At 39.8% G+C, this 23,680-nt stretch overlaps 1 protein-coding gene across 4 annotated transcripts in view; it reads left to right on the top strand.

Moving 5' to 3' along the window:
* Ccny (cyclin Y) overlaps positions 1-21,083 on the top strand; it is a 137,851-nt gene extending 116,768 nt beyond the window's left edge. For all 4 annotated transcript variants that reach the window (NM_026484.4, XM_030250583.1, XM_030250584.1 and 1 more), the window contains 3 exons: positions 437-603; positions 13,816-13,978; positions 16,715-21,083. In NM_026484.4, the coding sequence (NP_080760.2) occupies positions 437-603; positions 13,816-13,978; positions 16,715-16,831 (447 nt within the window). In that variant the 3' untranslated portion in view covers positions 16,832-21,083. The remainder of the gene's footprint in view (positions 1-436; positions 604-13,815; positions 13,979-16,714) is intronic.
* The last annotated feature ends 2,597 nt before the right edge of the window (positions 21,084-23,680 follow it).

The following is a 23,680-nucleotide window of genomic DNA, read 5'->3' as shown; positions in this document are numbered from 1 at the left end:
TATCCCTTCGTAGCCTGTTTGTTTCCTAATGAGGGACAGAAAGGGAATGGATCTGAGTGGAATGGGAGGTAGACAGAATCTGAGAGAAGTAGAGGGAGGGAAAACTGTATTCACAATATAATATGTGAGAAAAAAATCTATTTTCAATAAGAGGAGAAAAACAGGTTTAAAAAATCTTAGGTTATATATTTTAAGTGTACTCAACACATTTCTTTATATATGTTTAGTGTGCTTGGTTTTGTCAGTACCTTTGCCATTGCTCTTATAAATGACATCATTTCAAGACACGTTTTTTTACTAATTACAGCAGATTATTCATATAAAGAAGTAAGTGTGTCCAGGTAACTCCTAGTTAAAAGACTTTTGAGTTACTTGGGTGGAGGAGACAACTGAAAGCTTATTAGCATTGGTTTCCTCATGTCTCTTGTCTCCTCAGGTATACCTTGAAAGGCTCTTGACATACGCAGAGATTGATATCTGTCCAGCCAATTGGAAGCGCATTGTTCTAGGGGCAATCCTGCTGGCCTCTAAGGTGTGGGATGACCAAGCTGTGTGGAATGTGGATTACTGCCAGATCCTGAAAGACATCACAGTGGAGGACATGTAAGTTCCGGGGATACCATGCCTATTTGGGGTGGTAAAAAGTGAGTGAATTTAGCTGATGGTTTTAAGTCAGTCCAGCAGGAAACCTGGCTATGGAAATGTAGTGAATTGTATTTCTCATCACTTTGACCAGGAACAGGTGCTGGCAATACTTTCTAGTTTCACAAAGTATTTGCTGAAACTCTGTTCCAGATAAATATTTCTTTGGAGATTTATAGTTAGGTTTCCGTGTCACATCGGAATAGTAGTAAAAGTCTATGTTCCTCTGTGGGCAGCAAGCCTAACCGGAGAAGTTCAGAAACTAAATTAGAATATTTTCATTTGGCTTCAGAGGACACATTCCATGTTTTGGCATATTTGGCAAGTTCAGATACTGATAATCGGTTCTGTACTCTGGGGCTTGATTTGCACAAGCATCATTCCATCATTCTCTCTGCAAAACCAGTGGAGGAGCCTCCACATGAGGACAGCCGTCCACCTAGCTCCCAGGGTTATGTGATGATGTCCCACTGGACCAGACCTCAGATTCTGTGAGAATTACTGGCTGAGGGCCTATCCACGGGTATCAGAAAACTGAGAAGGGAACGCTGAGTCATAGAAGCACTCAAGCCTCTCAACCATCAGGAGTCTTTAGTCAGTTCTTGTGTTCTTTGCTTGGCTTAACACTTAAGCTAACCACCTTGAGGAAGGAGGTTACTAGCTATATACCAGTCACACCACATACTTGGACCAATAGCCCTAGAGCGAGAATCTTATTGCAACCTGTGTGGGAGAGTCACCAGGCTAGAGGCACATTGGCTACTAAATGATATAGCCAGAATTTACATTTCTTTTCTTGGGAACGGTTGAAGCAAAAATCTTCTAAACTATATATGATATTGTATTTTTAAATGATCATCTGTCTGTCTGTCTATCTTTCTATCTTATCTATTTATCTGTCCCTCTTCTATATAAAAACCTACAAAATCTGACCAAAATTCCTTCAGCTGAAATTGAGTGTAAAGAATGGTTTGGAGGCTGGAGCTGGAGCTCAGGATCTGAGCATCTTGGTTTGGCCCCAGTACCTGCAAGAGAGAGGGAGGATTATTTTGATGAGCATACACTAAATATATGTTCTTTTGTGAGATCTTCAGTACCATAAATAATTATCTGTTACAATGAGGTTGGAATTTCTTTTCAAATAAGGATTTTTTTTTTAAGAAAACTAGTTTTTTTGAAAGCATTATGTTACATGTAATACTAGTATGCAAAATATAGAACTCATACAAAAGTTCTATGTTTTCCATATTTTGTCAAAAGAAAAATAATGGTTTTTTTAGACTAGTTTCTGTCCTTTCTTTGAACCCTATTGGTAACCAGGCTCATTGATTGCCAGCAAACCACATGCTAATTCTCATCAGATCATAATAGCCTGTGATGGATGATAGCTTTATACCAGTTTTGAGCAAAGGGAAAAAAACACACAGTGACCACTCGGTTCCAGAGTGTAGACTGTAACCAGATGTCTCGTGCAATTGCCAGTGTTTGGAGGTAGAGACAGGGGATCCAGACAAAATTCAAGCCCAGAGTATATATAAAAATCCTTTTGAGGAAAATAGAATGTACATCTTGTGCCCTTCACCTACCTCTGGAGACTATGGACCTCTATTAGGCCTGCTCCTCTCTCTCCTGACTAATTAGCAAGCAGCCTATTGAGACTCTTGTATGATGACCATTTGTTCTGAGTGACAAAGTTCTTGGTTTGAATAGCTATTTATATGCCGAGAAGACTATGTTTTCTCAGAGGGAAACTGGTGACACAGGTGGGGAGATCTGTGGTGTACAAGTTTGACTGCCCTGTCCCAACCCCAAGCAAAATACCCAAGGCCATGGAATTCTTCCTAGTATGGCATCAGTGAAAAGAATGTTCTGTATAGTGATCCACCATGACCACAGAAGTCGTCACACATTTAGCTTGGTTTATCCATCTTTAAAATATTTTGGAAACCTTTATCTGTCTACTATGAGATGATGCTAAAACTTTTTCTTTAAGTGTGATAGCATACGCCTTCATTCCCAGCATGCAGAGGCTGATACAGGATGATGCATGAGGACCAGGCCAGCCAGATACCAAGACTTAACTCAGAGAGAGGACGTGGACAAGTTTCTCTCATCATAATTTGTGATTAACCCCATTTTAAAATGGCAAGTGTGAGCCAAACCCTGAGTGCCACCATTATTCATGTTCTCAGAGTCTGAGGTTTTAGATTGTCCCCTTTCTCATTGAGCTAAATTTTCTTTTGAGTTTCTTTGCTCCTTAATCTGTTCTTAAATTATCTGTAGCAGAAAACATCCATACAAAGTGACACTGTGGTGCTGCTTCCCGGACTGTAATAGAATCACTTATAAACTTCTTTACCTCAGTAGCACCCAGTTGATCAGCACAGTGTGAAGAATCATTTGTGGTGGCACATGCCTGTAACCTCAGCACTCAGAAGTGTAGGAGGAGGGTAAGTAACAGAGCAGCCTGGACCCTGTCTCAAGAAAAACCAACAAAAAATAGGAATCTTTAAAGGTTATAGAATAAACTAAATCTATTAATGAGATTGGTATAGCTGATTTACTCCACCAATTCATAATTTTATTATTACCTCGTGGCACAAGTTATTCTCATTGTTATCTTCAATAATATAGTAGCTTCGAAACGTGACATTACAAGGGATTTTGTTATATTAATGCCACTGAACTATTTTTAGGTTTTTCTGAATTACATATTAAAATCATAGTCATGTGTTAATACAAGTTACCTAATTCCAACTTTTTTTTTTTTTTTTTTTTTTTTTTTTTGGTATTAGCTAGCTGCCCACTGAAATTGTTTTCTCAGTAGCAACACTTTAGAAACTCCACTTTGGGATGAGGAACCTATGTAAGGCTGGGTGCACAGCCTGCCCCACCTCCTAAAACAGAAGAAAAGTGGTGGAAAGAGGCCAACCCATTGATTTGCTCCCTCTCAGAGGCCAGTGAGCTTTAGCAAACAAAAGTGATAGGAGATATAGTGATAGGAGTGATAGGAGTGATAGTGAAAGGAGTCTTCCCCCATGCTGTGCTTCTCAGCATGCATTTGTCTCAGATAAATGTGTATCCCAGCACTAAGACTAGAACCCACATAGAGGCCTGTAACAGGTTCTGGCTGTTAGCAGCCAAATTAGATCTCCTCAGAGTTCAAACATTCAAAATCTGACCCATAAAACTCAGGATGTAACTATAATTGGCAGTAATGTTTTTGAAGAAGACATCAACTAAAAATGGGGTCATCAGGATGGGCCCTAATCAAATGTCTATGTTGTCCTCACAAATGGACAAGATTGAGCCATAGACACACAGAGAGATGGCAGTGTGAAGGTGCAGAGAAGGCAGCAATTTCTAACCAAGGAGAAAGGCCACAGCAGATTGCTTGATACTGACCTCTCATCCTTCAGAACCAAGGGGAAACATTTGTTGCTTAGGATACCCAGTCAGTAACCCTGGTATTTGGTCCTAGTTTTTTTGAGGAGACTTTTGCAGATTTCAGTCTTGGGAAATCTTGCTCTAACAAATTCTTGAAAAGGTAGGGGGAATGGGGGTAAAGGTAGCTTTGAAGCTCAGTTCCAAAGGATAGAAGAGATTGGAGGCATGTTTTCAAAAGGAAAGTTAACCCTGGATTCTTAGAGATGGTTGATAGAAATAGAGACATTGATAGCAGTTCTATTGAGGGCTTAGAAAGAATACAGCTGTGGGGAAGGTTGTTTCATCTCAGGTATGAGCACAGATCCTGTATCATGACCAGACCTGAGGGTAATAGGTATAGAAGAGAGTAAAGATTCCCAAATCAAAGGGCCAGCAAACATCTTCAACAAAATTATAGAAGAAAATTTTCTTAATCTAAAGAAAGAAATGCCCATAAACATACAAGAAGCCTACAGAACACCAGAGACCAGAAAAGAAAGTCTTCTCGTCACATAATAGTTAAAACATCAAATGCACAGAACAAAGAATGAATATTGAAAGCAGTAAGGTAAAAAGGTCTAGTAACATATACAGGCAGACCTATTAGAATTACACAACTTTTCTCAACAGAGACTCTAAAAGCCAGACTAAAAGATCCTGGCCAGATGTCATACAAGACCCTAAGAAAACAAAAATGCCAGCCCAGGCTACTATACCCAGCAAAACTCGCAATTACCATAGATGGAGAAACCAAGACACTCTAAGACAAAACCAAATTTAAACATCTTTCTGGGGCTGTAGGGATGGCTCAGCAGTTAGAGCACTGACTGCTCTTCCAGAGGTCCTGAGTTCAATTTCCAGCAACCACATGGTGACTCGAAACCATCTGTAATGGCCTGATGCCCTCTTCTGGTGTGTCTGGAAATAGCTATAGTGTACTCATATACTCTCTCTCTCTCTCTCTCTCTCTCTCTATATATATATATATATATATATATATATATATATATATATATATATGTGTGTGTGTGTGTGTGTGTGTGTGTGTGTGTGTGTGTGTGTGTGTGTGTATGTATATGTATATGTGTATATATGTATACACACACACACACACACACCAATGTCTTTCCACAAATCCAGCCCTAAAGAGGATAATAGAAGGAAAAGTCCAACACACGGAGGGAAACTACACCCAAGAAAAAGCAAGAAATTAATCTTTCCACAACAAATCCAAACAAAAAAAAGAGACACAAACATAATTCCACTTCTAAAAACATACCCAGGGCTGGAGAGATAGCTCAGGGGTTAAGAGCACAGACTGCTCTTCCATAGGTCCTGAGTTCAGTGCCCACCAACCATATGGTGGCTCACAACCATCTGTAATGGAATTGGATGCCCTCTTCTGGTGTGTCTGAAGACAACAACAGTATAGTCACATGCAAGCAATAAATAAATAAATAAGAAAAAAAAAACATACCCAAACTTATGGACACAATGAAAGCAGTGCTAAAAGGAAAACTCAGCTCTGAGTGTCTCCAAAGAGAAACTGGAGAGAGCATACACTAGCAGCTTGACTGAAAGCTCTAGAACAAAAAGAAACAAATACACCCAAGAGGAGTAGGTCAGGAAATAATCAAACTCAGAGCTATAATCAACCAAGTAGTAACAAAAAGAACTATACAAAAATCAACAAAACCAGGAACTGGTTCTTTGAGAAAATCAACAAGATAGATAATCCCTTAGTCAGACTGACTAGCGGGCCTAGAAACAATATCCAAATTAACAAAATCAGGAATGAAAGGGGAGACATTACACCAGAAACTGAGGAAATTCAAAAAAATCATCAGATCCTACAAAAGTGTATGCTGAACAAAACTGGAAAACATGGATTAAAAAGGATGATTTTCTAAACATACACCAGTTACCAAAGTTAAATCAGGATCAGATAAACCATTTAAACAACCCCATAAACCCCAAAGAAATAGAAGCAGTGAAATCTCCCAACCAAAAACTCCCAGGGCCAGATGGTTTTAGTGCAGAATTCTATCAGAACTTCAAAGAAGATCTAATACCAATATTCCTCAAACTATTCTATTAAGTAGAAATAGAAGGAACACTACCCAGTTCTTTCTATGAAACCACAGTCACACTGATACCTAAGCCACAAAAAAAAAAGAAAAGAAAAGAAAAAGAAGAAAGGAAAAGAAAAGAAAAGAAAGAGTACTACAGACCAGTTTCCCTTATGAATATCGATGCAAAAAACCTCAATAAAATTCTCTCAAACCAAATCCAAGAACACATCAAAATGATCATCCACCATGAAGCAGGCTTCATCCCAGGAATGCAGGGATGGTTCAATATATGGAAATCCATCAATGTAATACACGATATAAACAAACTCAAAAGAACAAAACCACGTGGTCATCTCATTAGAGGCTGACAAAAACCTTTGACAAAATGCAACACCCATTCATGATAAAAGTCTTGGAAAGATCAGTAATTCAAGGCCCATACCTAAAAGCAATATACAACAAACCAATAGCCAGCATCAAACTAAATGGAGAGAAACTCAAAGCAATCCCACTAAAATCAGGGACAAGACAAGGCTACCCACTTTCTCCTTACCTATTTAGTATAGTACTCAAAGTTCTACCCAGAGCAATTAGACAACAAAAAGAGAACAAATGGATACAAATTGGCAGGGAAGAAGTCAAGATATCACTATTTGCAAAGAACCTGAGGACATAACAATGTGGTTGAGACCATGGGAGACCCAGGAGAACAACTACCTGTAGGACAAGGAGGAAAACTTCAGCTGCCTCCCTCCAACAGAAAAAAGATGGTTTTAGCTGTGGCTTTTGTCTCAGCAGTCTTGACAGACTAATATGCTGTAAATGGTTAAAAGGTATAGTTACCAAGGAATCTGTAGCCTTGAACCACATTTGTAAAGAGGCTTCACACTGTTATTGGGTGATAAAGTGGAGCTCTTAAACCCTACTTTCTATAAGAAGTCCTTGATCTATACCTTTGCACCAAAGCTTGGTAAGTCCTCTAGAGTGAAAGGGGGCATATCATTCAAGTGACTAAGGAAAGAAAATACCTCTTATAGAGGATAGCAGGATTGAGGCCTCCTTGGAAGCAAGGAGCCCGGGCCAAGACAAAGATGAACACAGCCTACTCAGCAGTGGGCTGTTTCCAGTATCCTCAAGTCGGACATTTCTCTGGAGTCTGCCTCCTGACGAACTGTGTGCAGAAGGTCGTAGTGTAAGGTTTGCATAGCCACTGGACCTACACTCCTATCTGCAACTGTCTGAGAGGGCAGTTGGTTCCATCTACAAACTTGTATTGGTCTCAGTTGGACAGACAATCATGCTCCCCCAACCAGGCCAATCTTGTGCAGGTAGACATAAACCACAGACTAGTTGTTATGTTCTCACGCCATCACAAAGCAGATTTTGAACACCAAAGTATCAAATGATAGTTGCTGAACATGGGAAAGCAGATGCTGAGGCCTGGTTGTGCTGAGTTCTACGGGCATGTGTAGCTTGTATGCGTGTGTGGTTGTGGGCATGGGTGTGTGCATGTGTAGAGATCTGACAGCATTGGATGTCAGTCCTCCCCCTCTACCTTGAGATAGGCTCTTTGTCCCTGGCCAGTCGATACAACGAGCTGGCTGTCCAGTGAACTGAGGATCCTCTACTTTGCAACTGTATTTGGAGCATGGGAATTATAGATATACAGTGTTGTTTCCAGCTTTTACTTGAGTTTGAAGAGTTCTGAGTCAGGTCATTGTACTTTCAAGGTAAGCATTTTACCTACTGAGCTATCTTTCTAGTCTCTACTCAGACATTTCTAAAAATTTCACTTGGCATTTGTATGATTCACTTGTGTTTGTAGTAGTCCCTTTAAGGGTCATTTTCATATGTATTCTGGGGGAATCTTCAGTGACCAGAAGCCAGGCTACTTATCTATTTATCACAGACAGATCAGGACATAAAGAACCTCAGTCCCTCTGTTGGTGCCTGGTGTCTGTGGTGGTGGTTGTTGTTTGTTGTTCAGTTTGTGGTTAAAATATGCATAGCATGAAACTTTTATTTTTAGCATTCAATAAACTGCACTATTGTGCAGCTAGCTCTCTTTCTTTCCTCCCTCCAGCCTAGCCACCATTCTTTCTTCAGAGAATTGAAGTTTTTATACAGGTCTTTCACTTATTTGGTTAGATTTGCACCAAGATATTTTATATTATTTGTGGCTATTGTAATGGATGTTGTTTTGCTGATTTTTTTTAGTTGATTTTTTTTATCGAGCCACCGTTCTGAAGGTGTTTACAACTTTAGAAAGAAGTTCCCTGGTAGACTTTAGAAGTTCCTGGTATCATACTCCAATAGCAATACTTTGACTTCTTCCTTTCCTGTTAGTATCCCTTTGATCTGCTTACTGCTCTCCCTAAAACTTCAAGTACTATTATTGGATAGATAGGGTGAGAGTGGGCAGCTTTGTCTTGTGCCTGATTTTAGTGTAATTGCTTCCAGTTTTTTTCATTTAATTTGATATTCCTACTGGTTTGCTATGTATTGCTTTTATCGTGTTTATGTATCCTTGTATCCATGATCTCTCCAAGACTTTTTAACATGGTGGGTTGTTAGATTTTGTCAGACTTTTTCAGCATCTAATGAGATCATAATGTTTTTTTGTCTTTGTATTTTGTTTTGTTTTATTTGTAGTTTGTTTATTTGGTGTATTACATTGATTGATTTTCCTGTTTTATACAATTCCCGCATCTCTCGGATGAAACATCCTTGATCATGGATGGTGGATGATGTTATTTATGTGTTTTTGGATTTAGTTTACAAGTATTTTATTGACTACTTTGCATTTCATAAGGGAAATTGGTCTGAATTCTCTTTGTTGAGTCTGTGTGTGGTTAGGTATCAGGGCGAATGTGGACTTATACTAGGAATTTGACAGTGTTCCTTCTGTTTCTATTTTGTGGAAAAATTTGAGGAGAATTGGAATTAGCTTTTATTTGAAAGCCTTGGTATGATTTCTTAACTAAAATTGTCTAGCCAGGGGTGATGGTGGTGGTGGCTGCTGCTATTGTCATTGTTGTTGTTGGAAGACTTTTAATGTTTGCTTCTATATCCTTAGGGGTTAGAGGACTATTTATATAGTTTACCTAATATCTTGATTTAACTTTGGTAAGTGGTATATATCAGTAAAATCATGCATTTCATTTAGATTTTCCAATTGTGTGGAGTACAGATTTTTGAAGAAAAACCAAAATTTATTTTTTGATCTTCTTTGGTATCTGCCCCTTTTCAGTTCTGATTTTGTTAATTTGGATATTACCCATCTGCCTTATCTTTAATTTGGCTATGGGTTTGTCTATCTTGTTGATTTTTCTCAACCAATTCTTTGTTTCATTGATTCTTTGTATTTTTTGTTTTTATTTATCTCAGCCCTGACTTTATTTCCTGCCATCTACTCTTCTTTTTGCTCTAAAAATGTCAGGTATGCTATTAAATCACAAATATGAGCTCTAATTGATTTCTTCATAAGGGCATTGTAATGCTATGAACTTTCCTTTTATCACAAATTTCGTTGTGTCCCATAAGTTTGGGCATGGTGTACATTCATTTTTATTGAATTCTAAAAAGTCTTTAATTTCTTTATTTCTACCTTGCCCCAGATGTCATTCAGTAGAAAATTGTTCAGTTTCTATGAGTATGTAGGTGTTGTTGTTGAAGTCCAGCTTTAATCCATGGTGGTCTGAGAAGATACAGGGTGTTATTTCAGTTCTTGTGTGTGTTAAGACTTGCTTTGTAACTGAGTATATGGTCAGTTTTGGTGAAGTTTCCATGAGGTGCTGAGGATATTCTTTTGTGTTTGGGTGAAATGTTCTATAGATCTCTGTTAGATCCATTTGAGTCATAACATCTGTTAGTTCCATTATTTCTCTGTTTGATTTCTGTCTGGATGACCTGTCCATTGGTGAGAATGTCATGTTGAAGTCTCCCACTATTTACGTTTGGGGTTCAATGTGTGATTTAAGCATCAACAATGTTTCTTTTACAACTATGAGTGCCCTTGCATTTGGGACATATGAGTTCAAAATTGAGATATCATCTTGGTAGATTTTTTTTCCTTTGATAAGTATGAAATCTTTCCTCGAATATTTTGATTGATTTTGGTTGGAAATCTATTTTATAAGATGTAGAATGGTTACTCTTCATTTGCTTGGATTTTTTTTTCTAGCCCTTTACTCTGAGGAAATGTCTATGTTTGTTATTGAGATTTGTTTCTTAATATGTAGCAGGATGATAGGTTCTGTTTTAGCATCCATTCTCTAGTCTATGTCTTTTTATTGGGTAGTTGAGTCCATTGATGTTGAGAGATATAATGATCAATGATTGTTAATTTCTGTTATTTTAATGGTCGTGGTGGTACTAAATGTATCCTTTCACCTGTCTGTGCATCTGTGTGTCCGCACTTCTTTTTGTTTTCTCTCTTACCTTGGTTGTAGTTAACTTCCTTGAGTTGCAGTTTTACTTCTACTATATTCTGTAGGACTCGATTTGGGAATTAATATTGTTTAAATTTGGTTTTGTCATAGAATATCTGTCTTCTCCATCTATGGTGATTGAAAGTTTTGTTGGGTATAGTAGTCTAGGCTACTGTCATTTGTTATCTATTGGGTATCTGTCATTTCTTAGACCGCCCAGGCCCTTCTGACTTTCACAGTCACTATTGAAAAGTAGGCTGTAATTCTAATAGGTCTGCCTTTAAATGGTACTAAGCCTTTTTCCCTTGCAGTTTTTTCTTTGTTCTGTACATTTAGTGTTTTGATTATTGTGTGGTGGGAAGATTCTCTTTTATGGTCTAGTCTTGGTGTTCTGTAAGCTTCTTGTACATTTATGGGCATCTTTTCTTTATGGTAGAGAAATTTTCTTCTATGATTTTGTTGAAAATACTGTTTGGACCTTTGAGCTTGATGATGCTGCTGCTGCTGCTGCTGCTTCTCCCTCCTCCTCCTCCTCTCCCTCCTCCTCCTTCTTCTTTCTCCTCCTCATCCTCATCTTCTATTCCTGCAATTCTTCATTTTGATCTTTTTACAGTTTCCCAGATTTCTTGGTTGTTTTCTGTCGGGAACTTCTTAAATTTAATATTTCTTTGGCTGATGTATCACTATCTTTTATTGTATCTTCTGCACCTAAGATTCTCTCTTTCATCTCTTGTAGTCTGTTGGTGATGCTCGAATCTGTACTTTCTGTTTCATCTCCAGGATTCCTCAGTTTGTGGGGTTTTTTTGTTTGTTTGTTTGTTTGTTTGTTTGTTTGTTTCTGTTACTGTTTTCAGTTCTTGGATACTTTAGTTCATTTCCTTCACCTGTTTGTTTGTATTTTTCTGTATTTCTTTAAAGGATGTATTAATTTCCTCTTTACCAACCTCTATAAACTTCATAAGACTGAATATAAGGTAATTTTTATGTGTGTGTGCTTTCACTGTGGTTCTTAGGCACAAGTTGAATAGGACTGAGAGCAAGATAGTGGTGCACTGGCTTAGGTTTGAAGAGTGATGCATAGGATCTTCAGGACCCACCCAAGTTCAGCTTCACAAATGAGGAATAGAGACTAGGCCCCTACCAAGTGGATTCCTCTGCTCAAATTCCTCCATCTCTGGCTGCCCCTTTCTACCAGAGCTTCATCCTCCTTACTCAGAACTCTTCTCACTTACCTAGAAAAACAGCTGGCATGACAAACAGGTATCCTAGCTAAGAAATGTAGAAGCTAGACCAAACAATTGCAACGTACTGTGTCAAAGGGCAGAAGCAGATACCCCAGAGTGTTGGCCCAGCATACTAGGTGCTTGCTTTCTGGGGAGATAATCAGGACCAGCTCCCACAATATTAACCAAGTGTATCTACTTTGAAAGATGAATGCGATATTCTTGGTGTTGAAATATGAAAATTCACTCTGGCTGTTGCCATTTCTACTTATAAAAATAAAAGCTGTCTATGTACCTAAACACCTCTCTTCTCACTGTGGAGAACTGTCCCAGCAGCCAACCCCACATGGGACCTATTAGAAGGGGCCATCTCCAGACCAACTAAGCTAAAGCTAGAGTAGAAGTGTTCTGCCAGCTTCTTTTTTTTTTTTCATTTTTTTAATTTGATATTGTCTTCATTTACATTTCAAATGCTACCCCAAAGCCCCCTATATCCTCCCCCACCCTGCTCCCCAACCCACCCACTCCTGCTTCCTGGCCCTGGCATTCCTCTGTACTGGGGCACATGATCTACTTCTTTAGCATGTTCCAAAGCACCCAGCTCAAAGCCCAGGGTCCTGGAATTCCTTTAAGGGTTGGGTCTAGAATTATCTTTTCACATAAATTGGACATAGTACTACCAGAGGTTCCAGCAATACCTCTCCTGGGCATATTTCCAAAAGATGTGCCAACTGGTAATAAGAACACATGCTCCACTATGTACATAGCAGCCTTATTTATAATAGCCAGAAGCTGGAAAGAACCCAGATGTCCCTCAACAGAGGAATGGATACAGAAAATGTGGTACATTTACACAATGGAGTACTACTCAGCTATTAAAAAGAATGAATTTATGAAATTCCTAGGCAAATGGATGGACCTGGGGGCCATCATCCTGAGTGAGGTAACCCAATCACAAAAGAACTCACACAATATGTACTCACTGAAAAGTGGATATTAGCCCAGAAACTCAGAATACCCAAGATACAAGATACAATCTGCAAAACACATGAAACTCAAGAAGAACGAAGACCAAAGTGTGGACACTTTGTCCCTTCTTAGAATTGGGAGCAAAACACCCATGGAAGGAGTTACAGAGACAAAGTTTGGAGCTGAGATGAAAGGATGGACCATCTAGAGACTTCCATACCCGGGGATCCATCCCATAATCAGCCTCCAAACGCAGACACTATTCCATACACTAGCAAGATTTTGCTGAAAGGACCCTGATATAGCTGTTTCTTGTGAGGCTATGCCGGGGCCTAGCAAACACAGAAGTGGATGGATCACAGGGCCCCCAATGGAGGAGCTAGAGAAAGTACCCAAGGAGCTAAAGGGGTCTGCAACCCTATTGGTGGAACAACAATATGAACTAACCAGTACCCCCCAGAGCTAGTGTTTCTAGCTAGTATCAGAAGATGGCCTAGTCGGCCGTCTTTGGAAAGCGAGGCCCATAGGTCTTGCAAACTTTATATGCCTCAGTACAGGGGAATGCCAGGGCCAAGAAGTGGGAGTGGGTGGGTAGGGAAGTGGGGGGAGGGTATGGGGGACTTTTGGGATAGCATTGGAAATGTAAATGAAGAAAATACCTAATAAATAAAAAGAATCCTCTAAAACACTTCCCTATTCCTCCCAATGAGGAAGTATAGACCTAAGCTACAGAGGCCAGCTGCTCTGTATAGATATTTTCTGAGACTCCCTGGCCTGTTCCTTGATGGATTCCTTGAGGGACAGGCATTGCCTGTGTCAGGCCTTAGTGATATGAATCTCTCTAAAGCATTTTCTATTGATCATCGCAGTCTGACTTCACCTTTCTGGGCTCCAGCTTATATGTTGGTGATATTGCATAGCTAGTGTTCAACCAGGCAGTTAATTAGATCAATTTTGTTCTGGAAGGATGCAATTTTCTAGAGTTCTCAGTGGGTGGCAGCCATGCCTATTTGTAGGCAGCTAAGTGTGACTGTTGTTGCTTTTGTTTTGTAGGAATGAACTGGAGAGGCAGTTTCTTGAATTGCTACAGTTTAACATCAATGTTCCTTCCAGTGTGTATGCCAAGTATTATTTTGATCTTCGTTCTCTGGCAGAAGCAAACAACCTGAGCTTTCCTCTGGAGCCCCTAAGCAGAGAGCGTGCCCACAAGCTTGAGGTAAGGGGGATTCACACACCACTGCAGTGCATTGCCCCATTACCATCTCTGTGCCCCAGACTTTCAGTATTCTCCACTATGTGTTGGGAAATTAAGGACAGGACTCTAGATGGATTGCAGGCCAGTTCATTAACTGAGTATATATGTATTCTTCATTTCTTAACAACCATAAGGCAGCTTTTCCTTATTATATACCAATTCTATTCCTAAGTCATTCTTTTTAACATTCTTAAGTTTATGGTTTTACTCTTTTTGTTTTTATAAGTCTACAAAAATAAGTATTTTCCATCATGCATTAACATTAAAAAAAAAAAAAAGGGAAGAAGCTTCCAAGTGGCCTTAGTAATTGAGAACCAAGAAAAGGTATTATTATTGTCTTACTTTTTTTTTTCCTAAAGGATTCTTTTGTAGTTGGAATTAAGGCCTGCCTGAATGGATATGGTCTGGGTTGAAGGCTGTTGTTACTAACCAATGACTGTTCATCACAGCGAATGTATGTTTCTGTCAACTCTTCATATCTGGTTTAATGGGTAGCATGAAAGGCAAAGAGTTAAGAAGGAACTCTAGTGACCCCTGCTCCAATGTGTGCTGACCCTGTTCTCTGTCCCTCTAGACTTCAGCCCCTTGGCAATGTGGTTTCAGTGATAGAGCCTGTTCTAGATTAGTTTCTATGCTTTGATAAAACATTGCTAATACCACTTGAGGAAAAAAGAATCATAGTATTTCTACATTATAGATCATTGTTGAAAAGGAAGACAAGGCAGGGCAGGACCCCAGAAGCTAGAACTGAAACAGAAGCTAAAGAGGAATGCCACTTAATGGTTTGCTCTCATGGCTTGCCCAGTGTGCTTTGTTACTACCCAGGACCACCTACCCAGAGGTGGCACTCCCCACAAGCGAGTCTGATAGAGATATTTTCTCAGTTGAGGTTTTTGTCTTCCCCAATGACTCTAGCTTATGTGAAGTTGACAAAAACAAAAACAAGCAAAAAACTGACACAGTATAAAGCCTTAGACCACAGTGGAAGATGAGAGTCCTTCTCCAAACTTGCCAGGGTCTTATGTGCCTACTCCACTGTTAGGCCTGGTGCTCTGACAAGGTCAGTACTTGTATAAAATCAAGCCAGAGGTAGACAGAGGTTTTTTTGTTTGGTTGGTTTAGTTTTAGTTTGTTAGGAAGTATCTTCAGTGTGAATTTCCTTCACATTCATTCTGTTGAAAACTGTTGTAGTTTTCATACTGTTGCTGTTATAAAATACTCTGACAACAATATGAAGGAGAAGTCGGTTAGTGTTAAGATTTCAAGTTACAGTTCATTATTTCAAAGAAAGTCAAGTAGCTAGAGACATAACATCTGAGATCAGAGTAAGAATAAAGGCATACATGCTTAGTGCTCAGCCAGCTTACTCTACTGTCAAGGACCCAAACTAGGGAATGGGGCTACCCACAGTGGACAGATCTTCCTACATCAATTATGGTAATCAGAACAGTTCCCTATAGACATGCCCACAGGTCACTCTGCTCTAGAGAATTCCTCATTGAGATTCAAGTAATACAATATCATGGTTTGGGCACATAGGTTCTAGGTTTTTTTGTTTTTTCCTTAAAAATTACAGTTAAGAGAGCAATTAGGAGTCTTTTTTATTTTTTATTTTTTTATTAAATTTTGGAGACAGGGTCTGTTTACGTAGCCCTGACTGGACTCACTATGTACACCTCAAATACACAGAAATCTGGCTTCAAACTCACAGAAATCTTCCTGCACCTACTTCCTAAGTGCTTCGTTTTAAGCTGTGTTCCACAACACCCCCGGCAGTCAGTTAATTTTAAGATGGAATCTCAGTAGAGCAAGGAGACAAGGAGACAGGCTGGGTGCTAAGCACTGGGACTAAAGAACTCCAGGGAGGTGCCACTACCCCCTTTTGTGCAGATCTGCACCACATGCAAAGTACCTTACGGATTTAGCTTTTAAACAATTACTCTGAACCAGGCTCAAGGTGTTTGGCTCTATCTACATGTCAGAGAAAGCTGTTGTTACCACATATAATCTGGTTAAGAGGGAACACTACTATCTGTTACTACTATGAATTCAGACACACACTATTCTTGAGAAATAGCAATTGGTAATCTCAGAAATTTTAAATAAAAGACCCAAGAACTCTGCACACAGTGCTTGGGGTGACACAGCTCAGCCTGGTAATTTGTCTGTTCTCCCAGCTGACCACTTGGCTTCAACATGGATGCCTGTCTGGTTTCTCTTCCCCAGTCCGTCTTCTCAGCTGATGCTGGAATTATTTTCCTAAAATGCAGCCTTTGATTTTGTCATGTTCTCTTAAGATTAGTGGCAAGTTTTCACTGGCTACAAACTAGAAAGTGTTTCCATCCTGGCCTGTGTGTGCTCTCCATCCCTGAAACCCCATCTGGTCTCACTAACACCCACCGTGTGGGTCCACCCTGGCTCCTAGGTCACTCTGGACACCTTATTTGTTGCCATCCTTACTATGGTTGTCTCTCATTGTGGTTTGCCTCACAGTAGCCTTAGCTGTTTCTTCTCTTTTGCTTTCAAGATCAGGAGGACACAGATACACACCATCTCCACCCCATTTCAAAACAGGGTTGGAAGTTGTGCTAGGCAGGAAGACCAGTTGAGCCAGCAGATGTGACAGCCTTGCAGAGCCCCTGGCTGAGGTGGGACCTTGGTGTGTACCCTGACCTGCACTGTCTTTCTCCCTCTCAGGCCATCTCTCGTCTCTGTGAGGACAAGTACAAGGACCTGAGGAAACCCATGAGGAAGCGTTCAGCAAGTGCTGACAACCTGATTCTGCCAAGGTGGTCTCCAGCCATCATCTCCTAACTGGGGCACTCTCCTGAGGCTGTGCTGTCCCTCAGTTTCTCCTTTTGTTTAAAGAAAAGATGAACTTGGGTGGTTTTGTTTGGTTTGGTTTTCTTTTTTCCTTCTGTTTTTAACAATAGCCTCATCGAGGCTGCCTTCAGCCCGCCTCCACACTTGGTGGGTGCACGCAGAGCGGCTTTAAGGGACGTGAAATCAGTATTCAGGAAACTTGGTGTCAAGCCTTCCCGGCCATCATGAAAAGCACTTCTTTCATGGAGGAAACAGACTCTAATCCTGGAGAAGGAAATGAAGGAAAAGGAAGTTGTGTTAAGGGATAGATTACTTGGTAGCTTTGCTGTTTCTGGGTCCTTGTCTGGTCATAGATACCAGATGGAGCCAGATGATAGGTAGCAGAGTTGAATGCATCTCCAAATCGGGAATGCCATGCTATGCCCTTGGAATCTGTGTGCTCTGTAAGAAAGACTTCCTGCATTCCTTCATGCTGCTCTCGGGATTGGGGATGGGGATGTTTGTTCATTTTTATTCTGGTTGGGTTTTGATTCCTCAGAGCAGAGAGTATAGTTTGTAACCACCATGGCACAGACATCCAAATAAATAGTACTGATTGTTTATCTCTGCTCCATTTTCTCTAGCCTTCTTCTGAGCTTTCTTCCTCACAAGTAAGATGTGCTTGTTGTGTTTCTACACACCTGTTATATATGATTCTCTTTCAACAATAGCAGGATTAACTTGACTGTAGTACTGAACCAAAACTATCCCTCTCCTGCCTAGTTCCAAGAACATTCTATCTAGATTAATATGGGTGCTTGTGCCTTCCAGTTTTCTTGCAATTGGTTGTTCTTGGTTTTGGTTTTGTCACCTCCTCTCCATCCCAGGTTCTCTTTTTCTGCTAACATGAAGGTGTAATTACAAAACGCACTCAGACTTTGTGGCTGAAGGCAAAGGTCCTCAGCACAAGCATCTTGGATAGAGAAGCATCCGGGGAGCCAGGTTTCCCTGACCTCATGAGGAGCCATGTCCATGTGCTCCCTGCCTGGTCATTCTTCTACTTCCATGTCCATTGTTGTAAGCAATATTCTCCTTGAATTTTATATGCTTCCTTTAAATCAAATTTAGTCTATTTGTATACAATTTTTTTAAAAATCTAAAATTTAGAAAATGGGGAGTGGGTGGGTGGGTATCCAGTGGGAAGATCACTAAAAGGAAAAATGTTACTATTTCCTGAGGTATTTTTCACAGAATGATTGAATAAAAAAAAAAATTCAACTTGCATTCTCATTGTGGGTGCTTGGAGAAGCTACACAAACTGTGAAGGTTCATACTTCCTTACTTATAACCAGCTTTTGTGTTTTCTGACTGGTTTTGGCTTGTTTGGGGAATAGATTAAACTCTTCTATTGAGTGCAGTAAAAGGGTTAGAGGTAGCTATCAAAGAGAGAGTCTGACATGAAGTCTAAGAGTCTGAGTCACACACAAGTGCTTTGCTTCTGCCCATCTTAGGTTGCGGTGACCGAGGTTTGTGAGGTTTTCCTTGTTTGAGATAAATTCTAGCATTTGCTTTATCATATACTCCTCCTGTGTGAGCGTGGAAAAGTTTAGAATTGTATGCTAGTTTTGAATGCCCTAAAATCATATGCCTGACCCCTCTCAATAGAGCACACTTTGAAGATGGAAGGAACAAAATATCAAAATCCCAAAAGTATGAAGCCACAAATGTTAGTAAAGAGTCAGTGCAGTTCTTGTGCAGTTTTGGATGCAATATGAGCAAATTCTAGCCTAAACTTGCAAAGCAGGAAGTAAAAAATTAACTACCCTCCTGTTGCCTCTTTGATGATTTGCTCTGAGTGGGAAAGGGGATCGGCTTCTCTCCTTACAAACCTTAAACAGAGGTCGAAACATGTAGAAAGTGTCATTTTGTATTCCCTCATCTCTATAACTCTAGAAGGGACCTATTTTCTTAGCCAAATATGAATGCCTCTTAGATGAATCCTTCCTCTCATGTAAAGTACCTTATCTTACCAGCCCATTTCAGGAAAGAACTGCTGGCTTGATAGCAGAAATCTTATTTTTATTCCTTTTATTTGAATGGGAGATTTGGAAATTGACTTATGTAAATAGTTCAATGCACCTGATACTATTTTGTGGAGTTTATTAAACTACTTTAAAAGATTGTACAGTGTATTCGTTGTATGTGTGTACACACAGTCTGGTACCTGACATTCAACAGTGACTCTTTATAGCCTGGCTTGGTTTTATTCAGACTGTTGACTATTGTTTTCAAGCCTTGTACACTGGACTCTACCTCTGAATAGGAAGGTTTTCTCTTTGCATCAGTGAGTGTTAACTGTATTAATTGGTTGTATTTCTTGCACTAAGGATTTCAGTTGTACTGTTTAGTCTGAATTACTAGGCATGTAAGTATAGGCTCATTTAATTTTTCTATACAATAATGAAAACTTATTTTTGTTTTCTGGGTTGTTCTCAGGTTGCCAAAATAAAAAGGAGATAAAACCAATCTAATAGTAGTGTTGATAAATCATAGTGACTGTAACTTGTTTGCAAAGTAGTTCGGTGTCCAACAGGTAACGCTGGATGCTGTTTGGGAATGCTATCTCAGTGCAGCCTCTGGTAAAGAGCTCGTTGTCATTGTTGAAGGATGAAGAAAGCCACAGTTTTTTGACTATAGACTTGATTTAAACAGCAAATATAATTTGTTGAAGAATAAACACACATTCCGGTAAATTTTGTTTTACTTTTTCACTGGGAAAAGAAAGGAGTTAAGCTAAAATATAATGAGATCCTAAGCACCTAAGAGGTGCTTTCATGCCTTAATGTTCAGGTGAGATCAGCTGTGACTTCATGCCTCCAGCTGTTTAAGATAGCTCTTCTGTTCTGTGTTCCTTCTCCATGGTCTTTACCTGGGATATCTCCAACTTGGTGTTTCCCTTGCTTCAGGGAATTTTGCTGCTTACCTGAGTGTCAAAGCAGAATTTGGTGAGTTATGATTTTGCATATTCTTGCTGCTTTAGGGACAGCAACCTGGGGCCATATTATAAGCTTTGAGTTTATATATGTATATATTCTTAGTTCACTATAGGTATTTAATAAGTTAAAAATATATATGTACATAGAACAAATACTGTCTGCCTTCCTGCTATATTTTTTTAATTATGGTGGTATAAGATTGGACAGTGTTTTCAGAGTGGCAATACTGAATCATGATTGTGAGGCTGGCCTCCTAGTCTATGTAATCATATTCTGCCTCAAAACAGTAAAATTGAGCAGGTTTTAGGGGTGATGAGTAAATGAATTCTAAGAATAGTGAGAGAAAGTGTGTATGTCTTCAGTGATTGAGAAACTGAAGCCCACCTGGGACTTCAGCCAGGTGAGGAGCTAAGTTAGCCAGTAGGAATCAGAGCACATTCTTTCCTTAAATACTGTTTCTGTGTTATAAACCACTATGTCCTGGTCCTCAGTGGAGTGGATATCTCAAGACTGAGCCTTGGCAGTTCTTACAAACATGAATGGTCTTCTGAAAAGCAAGCTACAGATGATGCCTATCCTTGTTAATAGGAGGAAATAGGAAGCATAGCCTGGAGCAGAACTGGGGAAAGAACTTAGCTTAGGGCTAAGAACCCCTCAGCTCTATGCGTAGAAAGAAAACTCCAGCCTATAATAGGAATAACAGTTCAGCCTTACTGAATGCAGAGCACAGAGCAGCACCAGAATGCCCTCCCAGAAGCAAGCTACCTGACAGCTCCATTAGAGACAAGGAAGTCAGTGAGGCGTGTGCTCACACTGCTGATGACTTCAACAAGCCATACCCCATGCTACTTGTTAGAGCTTCTTACTGAGTTTGTATATGTCAAGGCCACAGATCCTCTGGTGCCACTTTTACTAGAAACTTCTTCGGTAAGCAATACAAAAATGACTACTTTTACTGATGGTGTGTCATTAGAAGCTGCTTTGTGTGTACACTGCTGCAGGGTTAGCAATGCCCAAGCCAGGACTTGTTCCAAAAAAACATGTAGAGTTCTCCAAGAACCTGTTTATACTAAGAAATGCCCTCCAACATGTCTGACTGAATGGCATTTGAGATTTATAGGTCCTAGTAAACCATCTTGTATCCTTTTGTGATTTGTTTGTGGGCAGGGAACTTTATTCCTTTTGAGAACTTTTGTTTATAAATAGATTTAAATGTGCAATCAAAAACTGTCATCTCAAAATAAATACAGTTTTGACAAAAATGTTAACCATGACTTCATCTCATATGTAATACTTTATTGATGTTGGTATTGATCTGTGTTGTAATGAAACCTGGAATTCTATTCCAAGTCTTAAACTATGACACCACCTTCACCTTCATCCTCTCATTGGAGGTTGCTGTTAGACTCTTGCTAGTCCAGGGACACATGTACTAAGTGGTTCGTGTGGGATGCTAGGAAATATGAATGCATTTCTTAAAAGCATAAGCCCACCTGAGTTCCCTGGGATGTTAGTCCATTTTTGTAAGGCCCACTCCATGAAAGAGTTGCTCTTACATTTGTAGATGCAATTCTCATATAAAGGCCATGGTTGTTCCAACATCAGCTAAATTCTGTCCTTTTCCAGCTCTCTTGTAGTCATTATTGACCTCAAGTAGCATTCCACTGAATCTAGCCATTGTGTTTTTGTCTGGGTTGCTAGATTCTGGGAAAATGAGGTGGATGTCTGACTTCACCCCCAACTGAAGCTGTTTTAGAAAGAGTGCTACTTCACGCTGAACTCACCCTGGAAGCGTAACCTAACCAAAAAAAAGGATTGCCTCCTCCCTTGTGGCATGTCCCACCTGTCCAGAAGACTAATAATAAGCAACCACCTCCAAGCTTCCCATATCTGCACCTGAGCACCAGCTACTGCAGTCTATGGAAAAGTTCTTGCCTTTAAGGGGGTACCGGAAAGTTGGGGAAACCTGGGGAAAGACTGATATTTGTGAGTAAAACATGAAGTAACTGTAGTGTGGGATACCATGTGGGAGGCCTTAGTGACCTCATATATCAGCAGATAAGTGAAAGATATAGTCCTGGCCATGACAAGAATTCTAAGTGTGTCTTATTTTGGTTAATACTAAATTTGGAGTCTCTGGATATTAATAACAAAAGTTTTCATCCAATTGGTGTTTGAGAAAGAGAAAAAGAGATTGAAGGTGGTGCAGTGGGAAAGCAGCAGTAGGTCACATACTTATCCGTCCTGTCCAGACACCTGTAGTGCTGAGCCTGAAACATTTCTATTCTAGAATATTACCCAGAAAATGTATATCTGTTTCATAAGTTAATTTTAATGTAGACTTTAAATGATCCCTATATTGCATTCAGCAGCTGTGTATTGACCATGTATGGTGGTAGACGGTGCTGGTGTTAGGCTCAGTGCAGTAAAAACAAGACAAGGTCTTTGCAGGAGGGCTCATTAATAACCTTACAACTATGAGGTATGATATTTTGAAATTGGATGGTGTGGTAATAAGAGGAATAGAGTGGAAGTAGCCTTTTGAATTGAGGTATCTGTGGAAGAGGCAAAGAGGGTTACTATGGTGGGCTACTGAAGTGTTAAACTGTTTGAACCAGACCCTATGGCCAAGTGTGGTTAGCCCTTTGTATACAAAGGCCAACAGTGGGAGGATCTCTGCCCTCTTCACACATGAAATATTGGCAACAAGCGAGTAGCCAATTCATGATGGTACAACTTCTGGGAAAAAGTGGCACTTTGTCTATCATGTTGCTGTAGATTGTGACTGAACCGTCAGTCAAGAGGCTGGACCTTGTCTTCAGAACGGCAACATGTAGGTGCTAATCAATGCTTTGTATGTGACAGTAATGACATTGAATCCACTTTCTTGATGTAGGCATGAAAAGAATATCTGAACTTGTCTTGGTAACATGTAAATAAGCCACTTCCTGGACATTGTTTCTTCCTACAGATAATCATTGTTTGATGATTTTTGTTGTTGTTGTTGAATGTCACCATGACTTGAGAACCTTAGAACTCATGTGGTTGCCACTAAAAAAGCCCAAGAGAAACAGCCAGAAGTACATAATACACTTTCAGTAAGGTGACAGTTGAAAGATTTCAATAAAAAAACTTATAATTCACTAACAATAATCAATGCCTGTATATGATGCCATTCAAATTTATAGCATAATCCAAAAACAAGAATATGAAAGTGTTTACAGTATGCCCAGCAGAGTAAACTCTGAGTCCCTGACCTCTGTCATCTCAGGAAGTAGCAGTTATTGAAATGGATGGGGCACTTTGATTGAGGCAGGTTCAGTGCTTTATCAGTGAGCTCTATGATAAAGCCTAAAAGACTGGTCACAGCTTTGTGATGCCTCTCTCATATGGGCTTTCATTGTCACTGAGAAGAAAAGAAGAAAAAAAAATCTCTTATTACAGAACATGAGCAGAGAACTAAACAGTTTTACTCTGTATTTATGCCAAGCCAAAACCTACAAATCTGATCTTTTTTAGAAATAAGATTTTTGTGGGTTTAGTTGAACCCATACTGAATCATGACCAGCCCTAAATCTAGCATCCAGACCCTTTAAGGAGGTGGAAATGAAAGATAAGTTCATTGAATCAACAAGCCAAGCATCACTGTGCCACCAGAAACTACCAGGTGATGGGAAGACCTTTTCCCTACAGCTCTCAAAAAGTTGGTTCGTGTGGGATGCTAGGAAATCTGAATGCATATTTTAAAAGCATATGCCCACCTGAGTTCCCTGGGATGTTAGTCCACTTTTGTAAGGCCCACTCCATGAAAGAGTGGCTCTTACATTGGTAAATGCAATTCTCATATAAAGGTCATGGTTGTTCC

This window comes from Mus musculus, chromosome 18 (assembly GCF_000001635.26).
Source record: "Mus musculus strain C57BL/6J chromosome 18, GRCm38.p6 C57BL/6J".
Lineage (NCBI taxonomy): Eukaryota > Metazoa > Chordata > Mammalia > Rodentia > Muridae > Mus > Mus musculus.
The sequence above is the reverse complement of the archived record's forward strand: the minus strand, read 5'-3'. Positions and strand labels throughout refer to the sequence as shown.